The sequence below is a fragment of the Gambusia affinis genome, linkage group LG03 (genome assembly GCF_019740435.1).
Source record: "Gambusia affinis linkage group LG03, SWU_Gaff_1.0, whole genome shotgun sequence".
NCBI classification, from domain to species: domain Eukaryota; kingdom Metazoa; phylum Chordata; class Actinopteri; order Cyprinodontiformes; family Poeciliidae; genus Gambusia; species Gambusia affinis.
In genome coordinates, this window is record NC_057870.1 from 23,403,071 (window position 1) to 23,418,236 (window position 15,166).

A 15,166-nucleotide genomic window follows, 5' to 3' on the forward strand; every position below is an offset into this window, starting at 1 on the left:
ATGTGTGGATAGGGAGGGAGAAAAATATCTAAAAAGTGAAGAGATTTAGATAAAAGAACAAAACAAAAAAAATTGGCAAAGTTGAAAAGACTGAAACAAGAAAAAATATTTTTAAAATGCCTGAGTAGGAGTACTTTAATTAAATATGAACAGTGTTATTTTTATGTAATACTGTCCTTTTAAAATCTCATTTATCTGCCTCTTATGGGAAAAATTGTCATTCAACCATTCAATGATCCTGGAACAAAGAACAATTGCTGCGCTTATGGAGTTCTGGTGCCATCTTGTGGCGATAGAAAGTATGATAGAAAATAGTTATGTTTTAATCACAGTTGCTCTGTGGAAAAAAAATGTTATCGGTCAGCAAAGCACAAAAATTTGGAAAGCTTAATTTCCATCAGTTGCTTAGAAAAAAACTGTGTAGATAGAAGCAGAAACCCTTTTGGATCATAAAAGTACTGAAGTGAACACTAATTAACTAAATAAAATATTCTTTAGCATCCAAAAACACAACCCTAATGTGTCAATTGTGTGTTGTGTGAAGTCAGTGTAGATACATCGACTTTAAAAAGACTGAATGAAAGTAAGAATTTGCCGTGCTGTGAGCAAACATGTGCCCACTTTTGGATTTCTTACACTTTCTGTACAACATGTTTCACCCATCTATCCGTTATCTAAACCTTGCAGCAGAGATTGCTGCCAATCTCCAGCAATCACTGGACGAGAGGCAGGTACACCCTTGATAGGTCTGCAGTCCATCACAAGACAGAGATCTTTCACTTAAACTTAATTATTAAATCAGACAAAAAAAACTGATGATATTTTTTCTTTCATTACATTTTTGTTTATTGGGCTGAGAAAAAGTCACTCAAAGAGTCCAAATCATCTTCTCGCCTAATAATATAATAAGTACCTGGGTGTTGACCTGAACAACAAACTGGACTGGAGTCACAACGCTCATGCACTTTACACTAAGAGACAGAGCAAACTCCCGGGGTCTTTTGGAATGCAGAGGATACTCTGAAAGACCTTTTTTATGACTCTGTGGAGGCATCGGCAGTCTTCTTCTACAGTGTCGTCTGTGAAGACAGTAGCTTATCTACAGTTGAGAGGATTAGATAAGCTCATCAGGAAGGCCGGCTTTGTGTTAGGAACCCTCCTGGATCCTGCACTAGTGCAGGGAGTCAGAGCAACTGAAATAACATCAGTGTAGAAAAAAGTCTCACTGCTATGGATGAAGCTTTTTGCTGAACTGGAGACCTCCTTCAGTAACAGACTGCTGCATCCCAGCAGCTGGAAGACTTTTCAACCAAGAAACTCAAACTCAGTACATGTTTACATTCCTGCTGTTATTTGTTTAAAATGTCTTATCTGTTGCTCCTTCCTATACTTTTTAAATAACTACATAGTTGCACATTTATTGGATTTCAACATGGTATTTTTAATACCTGTCCAGTATAATTTCTCCAATGTTGTAAATTAAGCTTTTCTCTACAGTTTCTTATTCTTGTTTTTCATTTTGATGCTGATACACATACATTTCTCCACAGTGGTTAAATAAAGAATATTTCTGTTTTATAATTTTCTATCTATATTGCGTCAGAATTTTCAGAAAAAAAAAATACTATTTGCAAAGAGCCTTTTATATTATCATGAAGCAACTTTGATCCACTCTTTTGCTCATGCTTTTCTGAAGTGTTCTAATTAAGAAAAGTATGAATTGTGTTTTAAGGTCATACCAAGGCATCGCTATCAAATTTCCATACAGGCTTTTAAAAGAGTTAAGATTTGTACGCCTTTAAGAGTGACAGATGTCAAAAATGTTTTCTTTCTCAGATATCTGTAAGTAAAAGGAAAAAAGCTCTGAATTAAAAACATCACATTCAAAACTTTTTAAAGAACATTCCTCTGGAAACAAGTGTCTTGTTTTGCCATTAAGAGCCTCCCTGCACTCAGGAGAAACACAAAATGAGGTACCATGCACGTCTTTTTGCTAATTTACCATTTCCACAGGAGGTCACTTGTCGTCTGCATTACTATCGGCACAGGCAGCATTTTTCCATCTTTTAATGCTGGTTTGTTTGCAAGATTAAGTCTGACATTTGAAAACCACAACAATTACATGTGGCAGTGGGTTAGGCACGGCACCGCAATGACAATAGTTGCGGTAATTGTTCCCAGTCAGCAGTCGACCATAATCAGTCAAATTAAAAATTTAGGTTAGAAGGCGACGGGTTAATTCTAAAAAGGATTTCAGACCCGAAGAATAGAGTGTTGCTGACATTGTTTTTCGAAACAAACAGGTAGAGAAGAATGTGCCGGTTATTAAATCAGCAGAAGGAGACGAAAATCCACAACAAAAGCTTTTCCAAGAGTCTAATTCAACCAATACATCAAATGAAAAAAAAAGAAAAGAAAAAAAAGCTAATTTGCATAAAAAACTATACAGAAGCATTGTGGTTAAAAGTTGGATCTTATTTTCAGGAATAGACCAAACGGTTGTAGTTATAATCAACACAAATCAATTAAGATAGAAAATTATGCTCCAACAGCTGAGATCATAATAAATAAACAAATACAAAAAAATTAGTATTTTAAATTGAAATTCAGAAATCACAGGTTCCCAGGAGAGACTCTAAAAGCACAACAGTTTTTCAGCAAACAAGACAAATAAAAACAGCCTGAGGCATTGACCATTCAATCAATGCATGATGAATAGTTTTTTATTGTCACATTCAGAGATGATTCATTCTTACCCCAGCTGAGTGGACCATACATTTAGGAGCTCCTGTAGTTCCAGAAGAGTACATGATAAACAGAGGATGGTTAAAAGGAAGCTGCTCAAACTCCAGCTGGGGGAAATGGTCACTGTCGCCACAGCAAGATGCCAAAAAGTCATCGAGGAATTCACTGTAGAATACAAGAAAACAAAAGATGAAAGAAAAATTACCACCTTACATCATACACACAAAAATATTACAAGTACCCTTTTATTAAAAGAAAAAAATCATTTAAAACTTCCGGAAAACTTTTTTTACACACACCTGTTGGGAATTTTGGAGAGGTCAGTCTCTTCCTTGGACAAAACGTAGGGAATTACAACCACTTTATTCAGATCAGGTAAACCTGAGATGGCAAGAAAGAGGAACAAATCTTGTTGCTTTTGTGTTCTCTACATATGCAAATATTTGTCTAAAAAGCAAAAAAGCTAATGGATTTCCAAGAGGGAAGCATTTGTTGTTGTCATAAGATCTTCAATGGATAGAAAATAATTGCTTAAAAATGAGCAATGTTAAATTCTGACCATTGAAAAATCTCAGTTAAAAAATGTATTGAAATCTGTTGGCTTTAACATGTTTCTAAGTTTCTTTTACTCAAGAAAAAAAAAAAGCAGAAACACTGGATTACTTGGAAACATACCTTTCACAACGTTTCTCAGCTTTTCCATGTGGTCGTGTGTTTTGCCATTGTACACCACAGCAGCAACTGAGAAGATCAATTTGGGCTGAATTTGAGAAAATCTGTCAAGGACACCCTAGAAGGAGAAAAGTAAAGAATTAAAACCAGCGAGTAAGGACAAATATTTGACTGAAATAACCTTTGATTCTGTGGAAATATTCATGAAGGGAAAAAAAATATGTAGGAAATAAAACTTAACATGTTTAGCCTAAGTTTCAAAACAATACTATCAGCAAGCAACATGGTAAACAGAATCACAGATCGGTGCATGAAAGCAGTGATTTTCATCAGGATTGTAAAATGATCTGTTGACGCCCCTTCAGGCGTCAACAGATCAGACACTATAAGCAGACTGAAAAAACCTTGATATAGCACATTAAAATATTTTTGAATTCTACAGTCATAGTTTAGAAACCAAGATAATGTTAGGAATTTTATAAACCTATCAGCAATATAAATTTAATATAAATAAATCCATCTAATCCTCACATTAACTCCAAAATCAACCGATGTAGAGCTCCAAATGGCGCCGATGCTGGCTGCTGCTAGCATGGCTTCTACTGCATGTATGCCATTGGGCAGGTAACCTGATGAAAAAGAAGATGGGGGAGGGGGGGGGGGAATTAAGAAAAGTAAAACAATCATAGGAGCACTCCTTGCATCTGACATATTTTTTCACTCAAAAACATTCAACCAATGGATAAATTCACTTTCTGAAAACTAATGGGTATGTTTTATACCAAAGGATAATCAGACAATTGAGTTTTAATGTACACTTATCTCACTTTCCTTCCACCTTACTGTGGTATTGACAAGATGACATTATATCACTGGAGACAGTAAATGTGTGCACCAAATCTTGAAGTTGCACACTACAAACTTCAAGATTTTTTTATTTATTTTGAACATGATGCATTCCTTGTTCCAAACATGAACAAATAATGCAAAAGGCATATTTTTGTACAATAATTTTAGCATGCTTGAAAAGGAGTAGGAAGAAGTAAGAAACGTATGAACTCATACACCATAAAGATTATTAGAAAAACTCAAGATTATAGAACATGGGAGTAAAATAGAGACAAGAAGATGATAATATGTGACTTGAAAGATGAGTAAGAAAGTATGAGAGGTGTAATTCTTTATTTTTTAATGAAGTCTGCATCATGACTTCTCAATTAGTGCTTAAAGAGTTTTAGTTAGTCTTAGTTTTGTGTATGTCAAACATAATCGGAAATTAAAACAAAATATAAAAAATCCTGACCAGGGGCAATATTTTTATTTTTCCTCCATTAGCACAAACAATAAGACATCAGCTGTCTAATGGAAAACAAAGAGCAGTAATGAAAAATTCTTGTTGTGAACAAAGTTTATTTTCCATCTCAGCACAGCTCTATTATGGCTCTGCGAGATTCTCAATCACATTATATAAGTGACACTGAAGCATTCAGGCTGTTGCACACACATTTGATCTGAAGTTTTATTTCACTGGAAGAGAGTCTAAAGTTTATTATGTCATAAAAAGAATAAGACTATCCATGCTTAACACGGAAGCTCTTGAGCTACCTTTAAACAGAGGGCTGTCTCACTGATAACGTATATCTAATCCGGTTGACTAAACCTATAACACAGCCAGTAGTTCCAATCTGAATGGTCAAAGGCAAACAGAAACTGCACTGTGACGTCTGATGAATCATGACTTATCAGCCACGTCTGCTTGCTGCGCCGACTCCTGCTGTAAGAAGGAAGCTCATTGAGGCAGGATGACACGTTCAGCTGACAGATCACCGCCCTGTTGCACTGGCTCCGATGGCTCATATCATAAATTACCCTTTTACTGTTGAGCAGGAAAAATTGCATCATGAATCCTGATCTCACTACAACAACATGCATTTCTTGCTACGCTGTAACAAAAATGTTCACACGTTGATGGGAAACCCTGGTTTCATTATTTACACATGCAAAATTTTCTAAAATCTAACATCTTCTAACTAGTGTTATAGTAATGCTTGTATTATAAATGAATTTTTTTGTAACAAAACTATGAAAAATATTATAATTTAGGGATACATTCAGATCCCAACAGCACAGAAAAGCTTTAGCAGCATTTGACTTTACCTTTTATACAGTGAGTCCATGGACGTCTTTCTTATTGGCACGTTTGGCAAGTCTTTGTTTTAATTTTGACAATAAAAAAAATCAATAAACAAAATTAGATGCTTTTTAGCCTTTAAAATCTGTTTAGATCTAACCTAAACAAAGACAAATTAAGACAGATTATCTATCATTCTTTTGTTCTCTGATCTACAAGTTACTTATGTCTCACAATCAACTGAAAGTCCCAAACAGCCTGGGGTTGAAATTGAACCACCAATACAAAGCCCATGATTCACCTCAGGAGATTGTCACAAATTAGTAAGCACTGTGAATTGTAACAGCCCTGTCACACTATTATGTATCAGTCTTTTGTTTAAATGGAATTTGAAGACAAAATATCTTTCCTGCATCGCGTCTTACGCATTTGACGCTGTTGCTACACAATTTTATCACCAGGAATACCAGTATGACAGACTTTTAGAAATGTTGAAAATGTCCATACAACTTGTATAATTTGTCATTCAAGTCAAAGTTAGAGTTTTAATAAAGTTGTCACAAGTTCAGCGCTTGAGAAAAGACAATTTTACATAATAAGCCTGCTAATGTTGCTTGATTTGACATTTTTTCCACATTTTTATTGATAGAAAAACACTGAGGTTTTATAGTGTTTCAATAACCCGACCAAAAGGATTTGTGCTATAAATTCCAGAGAAAATAAGTGGTTGTGTGTCGAAATATGTTTATAAACACTGTGTAGAGTTATATTAGGCATGAGAAGGAGAAGATCAATATATTTAAATGCTGCATAAATGAAAAATGTCTGAGTGTATGCATACGTTTGGCCAGCTTCTGTTATAAAGCAAAGCTGATTTCATCAGCTAAGTGCTTATATATCTTCTAGACTGCAGACGTTGACAAGAGATTGAAGATGGAGTCTGGGGGACAAGGACATCTCTGTGTCCAACACACTTGTACCAAACTGAGGGAAATTATCTTTGTTGCTACAGTCCCACCACCCTTCCCATTTGTATAATAAAAAACAACATTCATACACACAGCCGACCAAGTCGCATGATAACAGCAGCTTCATAGGTTTTTAACATTTCAGAAGGTACATGTCAAATAGTTAACTTTAGTCAGAAGGTATTATTAAATATTTAGTTCAAATCGATCTGTAGTATAACCAACCATCCACGGGTTCAAGGTTGGTTGGTTCTGACCAATTAGTCAACAATTGGTCAAAATTGTTGACCAAGTTTTTTGGGCAACAATTTTGTTAAATTTTTGTACCATTTCATATTAAAGCTTGCAAAGCCGTTTTCTAGAATCTGTTCATTATTTTGTTGACAAAATGAATCTGGCTTTAACTAACAAAATTATTTTCACACTTTGCAAGAAAAGAGAGTCTGTTTTGGCTGCAGTTTCCTGTCTGCCTGTGTGACGTCACCTCCACTGCACAGTGTGCTGTAACAACTGTCCCAGTGGTAGATGACTGAGCAGAAAACAGCTAAAACACTTTGACACACTTTAGTGTATAAGTAATAAATTTTACTAACTTGTGCAAAACACTAAGTTTATGAAGCATAACAAGTTTTAATCTACACTTTGTCCACATGATTAACTGCAGCCAGTTTGAACTATATTACAACCAAGTTATCAACGAGTCACACCAAAATGAAAAGTAAACATTCTAGTGTTAGCTTTGCACTTAATACCAACTGCTTTGCATAAAAATGCTGTCAGGAAAAAAAGGATATGAGTTATTTTTAGACTGCAGCTGTATTTATCAAGTTATACCTTCAGAAAGAAAACTGTAGAGTCCTGTTGGAATAAAATATCTATTCCTGTTAAAAAAAGGATGCTGCAGTGTTCAGAAGGAGTTAAATGGGACGCAATAACAACACTAATGTGCACTGAATATTGCTGACAAAATTTCTGTTAATTCTACTACAATCTTAAAGTAGAATTGTATGCTTGAACACATACAATTTAGCAACAAAAACCTATTGCACATTATTCAGATTGGTAAAAGAGACTGAAAATCCCAAATGGGTTTTTCTTGATTGCTGGAAAGTCATTATATAACTTAAAACTTGACTTCTTTACACATCTTAAAAGTTAAGATTTAAGAAAAATAATTTTTCTTTATGGCACAACTTAAACAGAGCAATATACATTCCTCCAATGCCGACATATGAAAGCTTTCAGTTGATGTTTGTTGTATGACATGTTTACTGTTGGTGCAGTTAAAAGTTCAATTCTTTCTCAAATTAAAACTGAACTGAACTCATTTTAACAACTTTTTGTTAAGGAAATAGATATCAGAAAAAAACTGTCAGTTGGCTAGAGAAGCACATGTAAGTAATCAGGCTGAAAATCAACTTACTGTAAAATTTTGTACCATATTGAAAGCCGAACATTTAAATTATACCGCACAAGGGAAGGCTCACACAGATAATATGGACTAAAACATAGTGGGTGGTTTGTGTTGTTTTGCAAGCCACTGTCTCCAAGATATGTATACATTTTATGGCAACATAAATTTTGATTTCATCATAACTTCATCATTGCACCTCACTAAACTTTGCATTTAGTGGAAAATGCTTCCCAAACACATAAAATCTACAGCGACAGAGTTGACATTCCAGGTGTGAAATATATATTAGACACATTAGTAGACAAATGCTGTTTCTATTAGTACTAATAAGTCCTAAAATGCAGAAATGGGTCTATGTCCCAACGTTTTGCAAATTAAAATAATGATTTCCAGTTTAATACTGGACCATATTGAAGTGTTAAGGTTCCTGTCATAAATGTGTGCTTCTGTATGAATGTATTTTAACAGGATGTGCTGAAGTAAAATATGCAACCTCAGCCATCCCTCCTTGCACAAATATGAACTTTGAATAAATAAATAGTGGCATTTATAGAAAGCTGCAGCCAGTGCCAAAAAATCCACCCTCATTACAGGGAGTACACAAACACATATTGAACATTTCAGAAAAAAAATACCTAACTCTTTCTGCAATGTGCAACAAAGGAATAAGGAGAGAATGTCAGCATAGGTAAAAAATTATATGACCCAAAAAGTTCAAGTCACATACAATGCCCAGCAATCCATATCACTTGAACAACTACAAAGTTCAATGATTGTGATTTTATATGATAAATCAATCTGTGTAATGGTGGCAATTGGCAAAATGAAATGTTTCAATTGTTGATATTTGTGTTTTTATGAAGTAAAGCATGTTTGCACTGCCTTGTTGCTGAAATGTCCTATAAAAATAAACTTGATTGGTTAGGCTTGATAAAGTAGAGCATAAGTGCAGGAAGTAAAATTATTAATGTATTCAATTTTAATTAGAAAAATAAAAATGTCAATCTGCATTTAACCCTTTCACAGTAAATACTTTCTTTTGCTGCAAGTCTTTGCACATCGGGGCACTGAAAATTTGCTGATTGTTTTTTTTTTTTTTTACAAAATAACTCTATCACATTGGATGCAGAAGATCGGCGAACATCAATTTGATCATGTGTTTTCAGGTTGATGTGAAAAGTTGTTGTATTTTCTTGTATGTTCTTGTTTTCTTTCCAGCTAAAAGACAGACGGTTACACTGAGACTCACCTACAACCCTGTCTCCAGTCTGAATGCCCATCTTCCTCATAGCTGCAGCTAAGACTGCCACATCACGCCTCAGCTCCCCAAATGTTACCTTTACGATCTCCTCTTTCCCTTCCCCTGTTACACAGACACAGAAACAGAAATAATACATGAGCAAAGAGACAAAAAAGTGCATACATTACAAATACCTTCAATACAAATGACCAATCTGATTGGATTAATTTAGGTTTTAAAAGTTGTTATGAATAAGGGATTGCTAAATATTGTTACCCTGAAAGATATCTAAATGTCAAGACAGACATGATAGGTAATACCAACACAGGAAAATATCAAATAAAACTGCAGGTGAGTGATTATCTAGTAAGAACATCACAGCAGACAAGAAAACAGACCCTATCTCTCTATGTAATACCTTACTGACATTTACAGAGGCTCTACAACATCCTGACCAATGGGTATTTCTACAATTACATTACAGCTCCTCAGGAAGGCTGGGCATGTACAAAACACTCCCCAGAGAACACACACACACACAAATAAAGAAAGACCTATCCATTAGTAAGTGACATTGAGAAGCAGGGAAAGGAGCAGCAGTTAATCTAATAACAAAATGACGTCAGAAGCACACCACCATACTAACTCAAGTGTTCCAGTGCACCCTCAACTCACTTCTTTCAAATCCAGCCTTCTTTCTTTCTCATGTAACATGATGCAGTGTTATCCAGCTCTGCTTTATACATCTACCTACTTGCAGCATAGAGAGCCACTTTGTCCTGGTTGGCATGCTTAAGCAGGTTCTCGGCGAAGTTGAGTCGGGCTCCTTTAAACCACTCTGGAACATCTGAGATCCGCTTGGATACGTCCACCACCTGGTACGACCGGCACAAAAAACACAGGGGAAGAAAGAGTCAAAAACCGAATCATTTCAGTCTGTTCTGTCAAGTTTCTCTGACTCAGTAAACTCCCAAGTCAATATTCCAATTTTGCATATTTAATACTTTTTCAAAAAAGGAAGCAATTTAGTGTAAATGTCCAAACAAGCTACCAGTGAGGGAACAGCCCCACCCACAGCACATCACTGCTGCAAAATGACTCATTTACTGTTGTACAGTCCGGTCTTCCAGGATGAATATCAGAAGGACTATATTGGGTAGAAAATGTGGTCATTTAGTGCATGAATCCGTGTGTACAAAACAGGTGTGTCCATCCTGTGTTAGCTTATTGCCTTAAAGTCGTGTCAGCATCCTGAAACTACAGATTATCAAGATAACTCACTGCAATAGAGGGTAATAATGGGGATGACTACTCTCACAATTAAGATCTGCATCAGAGACATATGAAGACTTAATTTTAATGTAGTTTAATATTGTATTATACGAAATCAGAGGAAAGTCTGCAAAGTCTGAAAATTGATTGCAGCTATAATTTTCAAGAACCGAGCAGAATCTGAAATACTTTGACTTTTGCTTTATATTCGACTACTTTTCGGTTGTGCTTACCTCTTCATAGGGTTTGGAGCTGACAATGCCACAGAAGCGCCACACCTCTGCCCAGAACTCTGGATACGAGGTCACAGACCACTGGTAAAGATCATTGTAGTTTGCTAGAAGACACACAATTTGAACATATGAATCTTCTTGGAAACATACCACCCATCTGAACACAGTTACACATCAAACACCATGTCCTGAAACAGTCCTCAATGAAGTCAATACTTGCAACAAAACCTAAATCCAAAAGAAATACAGATTTTTGTGACAACCATTAGTAAGGTAAATACAAACGAATTAACTGTCACTTAGAGCTCATACCCACAACTAGAAAATGAATTATTCAAGACAAGTACATCAATATTTACTTGAAACAAACACCTTAGAGGGAAGTAGAGTGGAAAACTTTAGAACTCCCTCTACAAACTGAAGAGGATTAACAAGAACAGGAACAAGTGCCTCTTACATTGTGTTCCCTTTATGTCTGAAGCAGGAACTTTGATCTGGGTATAATATCAGATCCAATGTAGACATATTCCAGTTCCAAGTTTGAAAACAGTGAAAGAGGGATTTGATCATTTATGTCCTCAGTGAGCAAGCTAACTAGGGCCAAGTTTTTCTCTGCATTTTGTCCCTTCAAAGACTATAGTAACACGTTAACTAAAACAAATTGCACGTGTTTGTCTAAGACTTAATAAGATGTAAATGTAAAGCATTTCAATGGTTTTTAACTACCGCTACACTGGTTGAGTTGCTAGCACTGTGTTTTGCACTAAGAAGAATGAATGGGTTTTCTCCGGGTTCTCTGGATGCCTCACATTGTCAAAAATATGACTTTTAGGTGGAGTTGCAACTTTGAAGAAATTATGTATCACCAATTTAGATTATTTTGGTTTGGTTTGGTTTGGGAACCAATTGTGTAGAGACATGCAATGCAACCCATCCGCTTTTTGTACAAAACAAAGCTTCATGTTATGAAACGTTATCAAACATCACATTAATTTTAGAAATTAAAAAGCGTTTAGCAGATTCTTTTTGTTTAATGTTTACCATTTTCACTCACATTTGTGCCATATGTAAGTATTAAGATCTCTTTCGGCATCTCTCGTCGACAACACCTTTCCATCTGTTGTCTTCATCGCGTTTTTCTACATTCCACAGAGCAGTGTCAGTTTTCACATAAACAATTGAAGCAGGCCACTGTCTTGGCCCAATTGTCTGACTTCTTCAGCCTTGACAATTGGGCCAAGCTACTGTTATAAGCTGCTAGTTACAACTAAAAGGGGGCGCGGCGAAGAGATTGGAAGCCCTGCTTAGCAACAGTCCTCTGATGCTGATTCTTCCAACCCATCTAGATTTGGCAACGTAGCACAGTCACGTAGGTCTAGATGTTGGATGAAACAATGCTAACAAGAATACAGCGCCACTAACTATTTCTATTTTCTGCAACTCAGTCTGCAGCTTCGTAGGCTCAATGAAATCCGACTTAGACGGTCTCCAACACACCTACTATGATCTCCCTCCCTCCTCCCCACTCACCCAGATTAAGTCCGTAGTTCAAGTTGACCTGTATCCTAAACTTGTCCATCTGTGTGTTCTTCTTGGATTCCGGGTACCAGAGCACCTTGCTCTCCGTATCCATAATTTCCTCGCCCTTTCCTTCCGTGTCTTTGGACATCTTTGTTGAGTCCCTCTTTACTGGAGTCAAAACACCACGTAGTCCCGAGCTCCTAAAACACAGCTGACAGTTCCAGGAAGTGCGGCGAGGTATTCAATGGGCTCACCAGCTAGCTGCTTCGTTTGAATGGCTCCAGACTGCGGGACTCAGCTAGATAACGTACAGTCCAGGGCAAAGCGTGAGGGGATGTCAATGTAGCTTCGAGACCACGCCCCCATCGTCATAACGTAGCCTGGCGTGCTGGGTGTTCAAGATCGAAAGTGTCTGAAACTGTTGCGTGTGATTTCAGAAGGATCTTTAGAAATCCTTAAAGCGACTACCTAGGAAGGTGAATGAGGAAATATAACAGTTGCTATGCAGAAGGCTCGAATTTGGCCAAATAAAATGATCTCTCATCCATTCAAATTACTGCTAGACCGATTAATGGAGGAAACTTCAACAAAATAAAAAAATGTATACATCTTAAACTAGAATTTTATGACCCTTCAATTTAGTTTAATTCAATTTAGTAGTTTTCCCTGCACTGTGCTTTTTAATTTTATTTGAGTAATACTATTTGATGTGATAATAGTCATCCTTACCTAAAAACGTATCACTACTTTATCCACTTCAAGGTACTTCACCGAATGACAAACGAGCTTGTTTTAATCGAAAATGCACCACACTTCTGGTTTGTGAACAATTTTCAGTGTTCTACTGCTGTTTTATTTTTTATTTATTTTATTTACTGAGCCTGTTACGCTATTTGGAAATCAAATAAATATGAAGGAAACAGTACTGGAGGTTTATTGTTCCAATGTAAAATTATATTTAGTAAATTAGAATATACATTATCTGTTTTAAGTATTGGTTTCAAAAGTTGAATGTTGTAGAAAAGATTTGGACGTTTCATCTAACCCATATTTATTTTTATAAGAATGTGATTAATTAATGTTTTTAATAGTGTTGTTATAAAAGTAACAAAACGTCCACATAGATTTATATTTTCACAAATTAGAACAGATTAAACATGCCAGTCAAGTACTCAAAGTTGCCTTTGTACCAAAGACTTGTTCATTCTTCCTTGAATAAAAAAAGGGGGCTGTAGAGATCTTGAATGTCACCCACACGTGAACGCGCAGAGGTGATGATGTTGATGTGCGCGCGGGAAACTTCCCCGGATCATTGATTGGTCCTTAGCAAACTGGTCCCACATCAGCCGACAGATCGCTCTATGCGCGGAGGCGTAACTCTAGCGTTAAACTGCTGTCTTTGCTAAAAAAAAAAAAAAAAAAAAAAAGCCGAAAGAGGTGTTTGAACTGCAGCTTGTCAATCAGAGACCTGGGACGAGGGATGAGCTTAGGGGTGTGACCAATCAGAAAGCTGAAAAAATACCCTCCTTAAAGCCATTTTATTCCTCTAATCAGGTTTTTTAAGAGTTTCATAAGGGATGTTTTATCCAAATGTTGCTTCACTCGTAAATAAAGTCTCTTCCACCACGTAGTTTTGCTTGATAGTTTCATTGGAACTCCTAAACAACCGATGGCTTTGTCTGTGCCTCGACATGTGCATTCTTCCTAGTGAAAAGAAATGACTGAAATATTGTAAGAATTTGAATTTTTCTGACAGATGAACATGCTTTGATCTAAACCAAACTTCTGGTCACATGTTTCTACTTTCAATTCTCAAGTCTTTTACAATGTCCAACAAGTTTTGTTTTAGGAATTGCTTTGCTTCATCCACCTTGCCTAAGAAAACCATCGTGATAGCATTATTTTGCAACCACATGTCCCTGAACTCTGACCAGCAAAGTGTTGCTGATGAGCATTTCCACATCATAATGTTTTCACCCCCATCTTCCAATATGTTCATGATAATGCGCGGTATTATTTTCTGACATTTTGTAGGCCAAAAATGTAAATTTTCTTCTTATCTGACCAGAGCAACTTCTTCCACCTTGTTCCCTTCAAAGCTTTTGGAAAGTCCTTAAATGGATGATGCTTTCTATTAAAGCATGGTTTTCTTGTTGCCACTTTTTGATCAAAGCCATACATGTGTGACTAGGCCCTCAGCCACCACCCATCACACACTGCACCCGACCCCTTCGGCCCCTCTCACGGGTGGTGGGCCCATGGGATGGGGGACCCATGTTTCCTCTTCGGGCTATGCCCGGCCGGGCTCCATGGAAAAAAGCCTGGCCACCAGATGTTCGCTGTCGTACCCCCTCTTCAGGCCTGGCTCCAAAGTGGGGCCCTGGTGACCCGCATCCGGGCGAGGGAACTCCAAGTCCAATGTTTTTAATCGTCATTGGGGTCTTCAGGCTGCACTTTGTCTGGTCCCTCACCTAGGGCCTGTTTGCCTTGGGTGACCCTACCAGGGGCATGAAGCCCCAGACAGTATAGCCCCTAGGATCATTGGGGCACTCAAACCCCACCACCACAATAAGGTGGCAGCCCAAAGAGAGGACAACAAGAGAATATCTTATTCTGGGAACTTTGATTACTGCATTCTACAGGTGAGAGAATGAGCGGATGTGAAATTATAGACATAGATTGAAGCACTGAGGTAAAATTAGCAACACGGGAATAAAATTAAATATAAGATGCTATAATGAAAGCAAAGCCATGAAACAAGATGCAAAGTCCAACAGATAAAAACACTGGCTTCATTATCTCAGTATTTTGTTCATGGCATTTTCATGCTGTGGGGTTGTTTGGCAGGGTCAGAAAAAGATTTCGGTTGATGGGAAGATGGATGAAAATATAACTGCACAGGATTGTCATCTTAAAAACAAGTTTGCCAAAAAGGTAATTTGCCTCCTTATTTCTGCTGACTGTACATGG

General features: G+C 36.9%; 1 protein-coding gene across 1 annotated transcript in view; it reads right to left on the bottom strand.

Moving 5' to 3' along the window:
- The window catches only part of aacs (acetoacetyl-CoA synthetase), a 37,751-nt gene extending 25,225 nt beyond the window's left edge, over window positions 1–12,526 (bottom strand). Inside the window, exons 1-8 of the mRNA XM_044111009.1 lie at window positions 12,206–12,526; window positions 10,676–10,779; window positions 9,925–10,045; window positions 9,180–9,293; window positions 3,949–4,046; window positions 3,421–3,535; window positions 3,045–3,126; window positions 2,757–2,910 (exon numbers count right to left, since the gene is read on the bottom strand). Of these exons, the coding sequence (XP_043966944.1) occupies window positions 2,757–2,910; window positions 3,045–3,126; window positions 3,421–3,535; window positions 3,949–4,046; window positions 9,180–9,293; window positions 9,925–10,045; window positions 10,676–10,779; window positions 12,206–12,344 (927 nt within the window). The 5' untranslated portion in view covers window positions 12,345–12,526. The remainder of the gene's footprint in view (window positions 1–2,756; window positions 2,911–3,044; window positions 3,127–3,420; window positions 3,536–3,948; window positions 4,047–9,179; window positions 9,294–9,924; window positions 10,046–10,675; window positions 10,780–12,205) is intronic.
- Window positions 12,527–15,166: the final 2,640 nt, after the last annotated feature.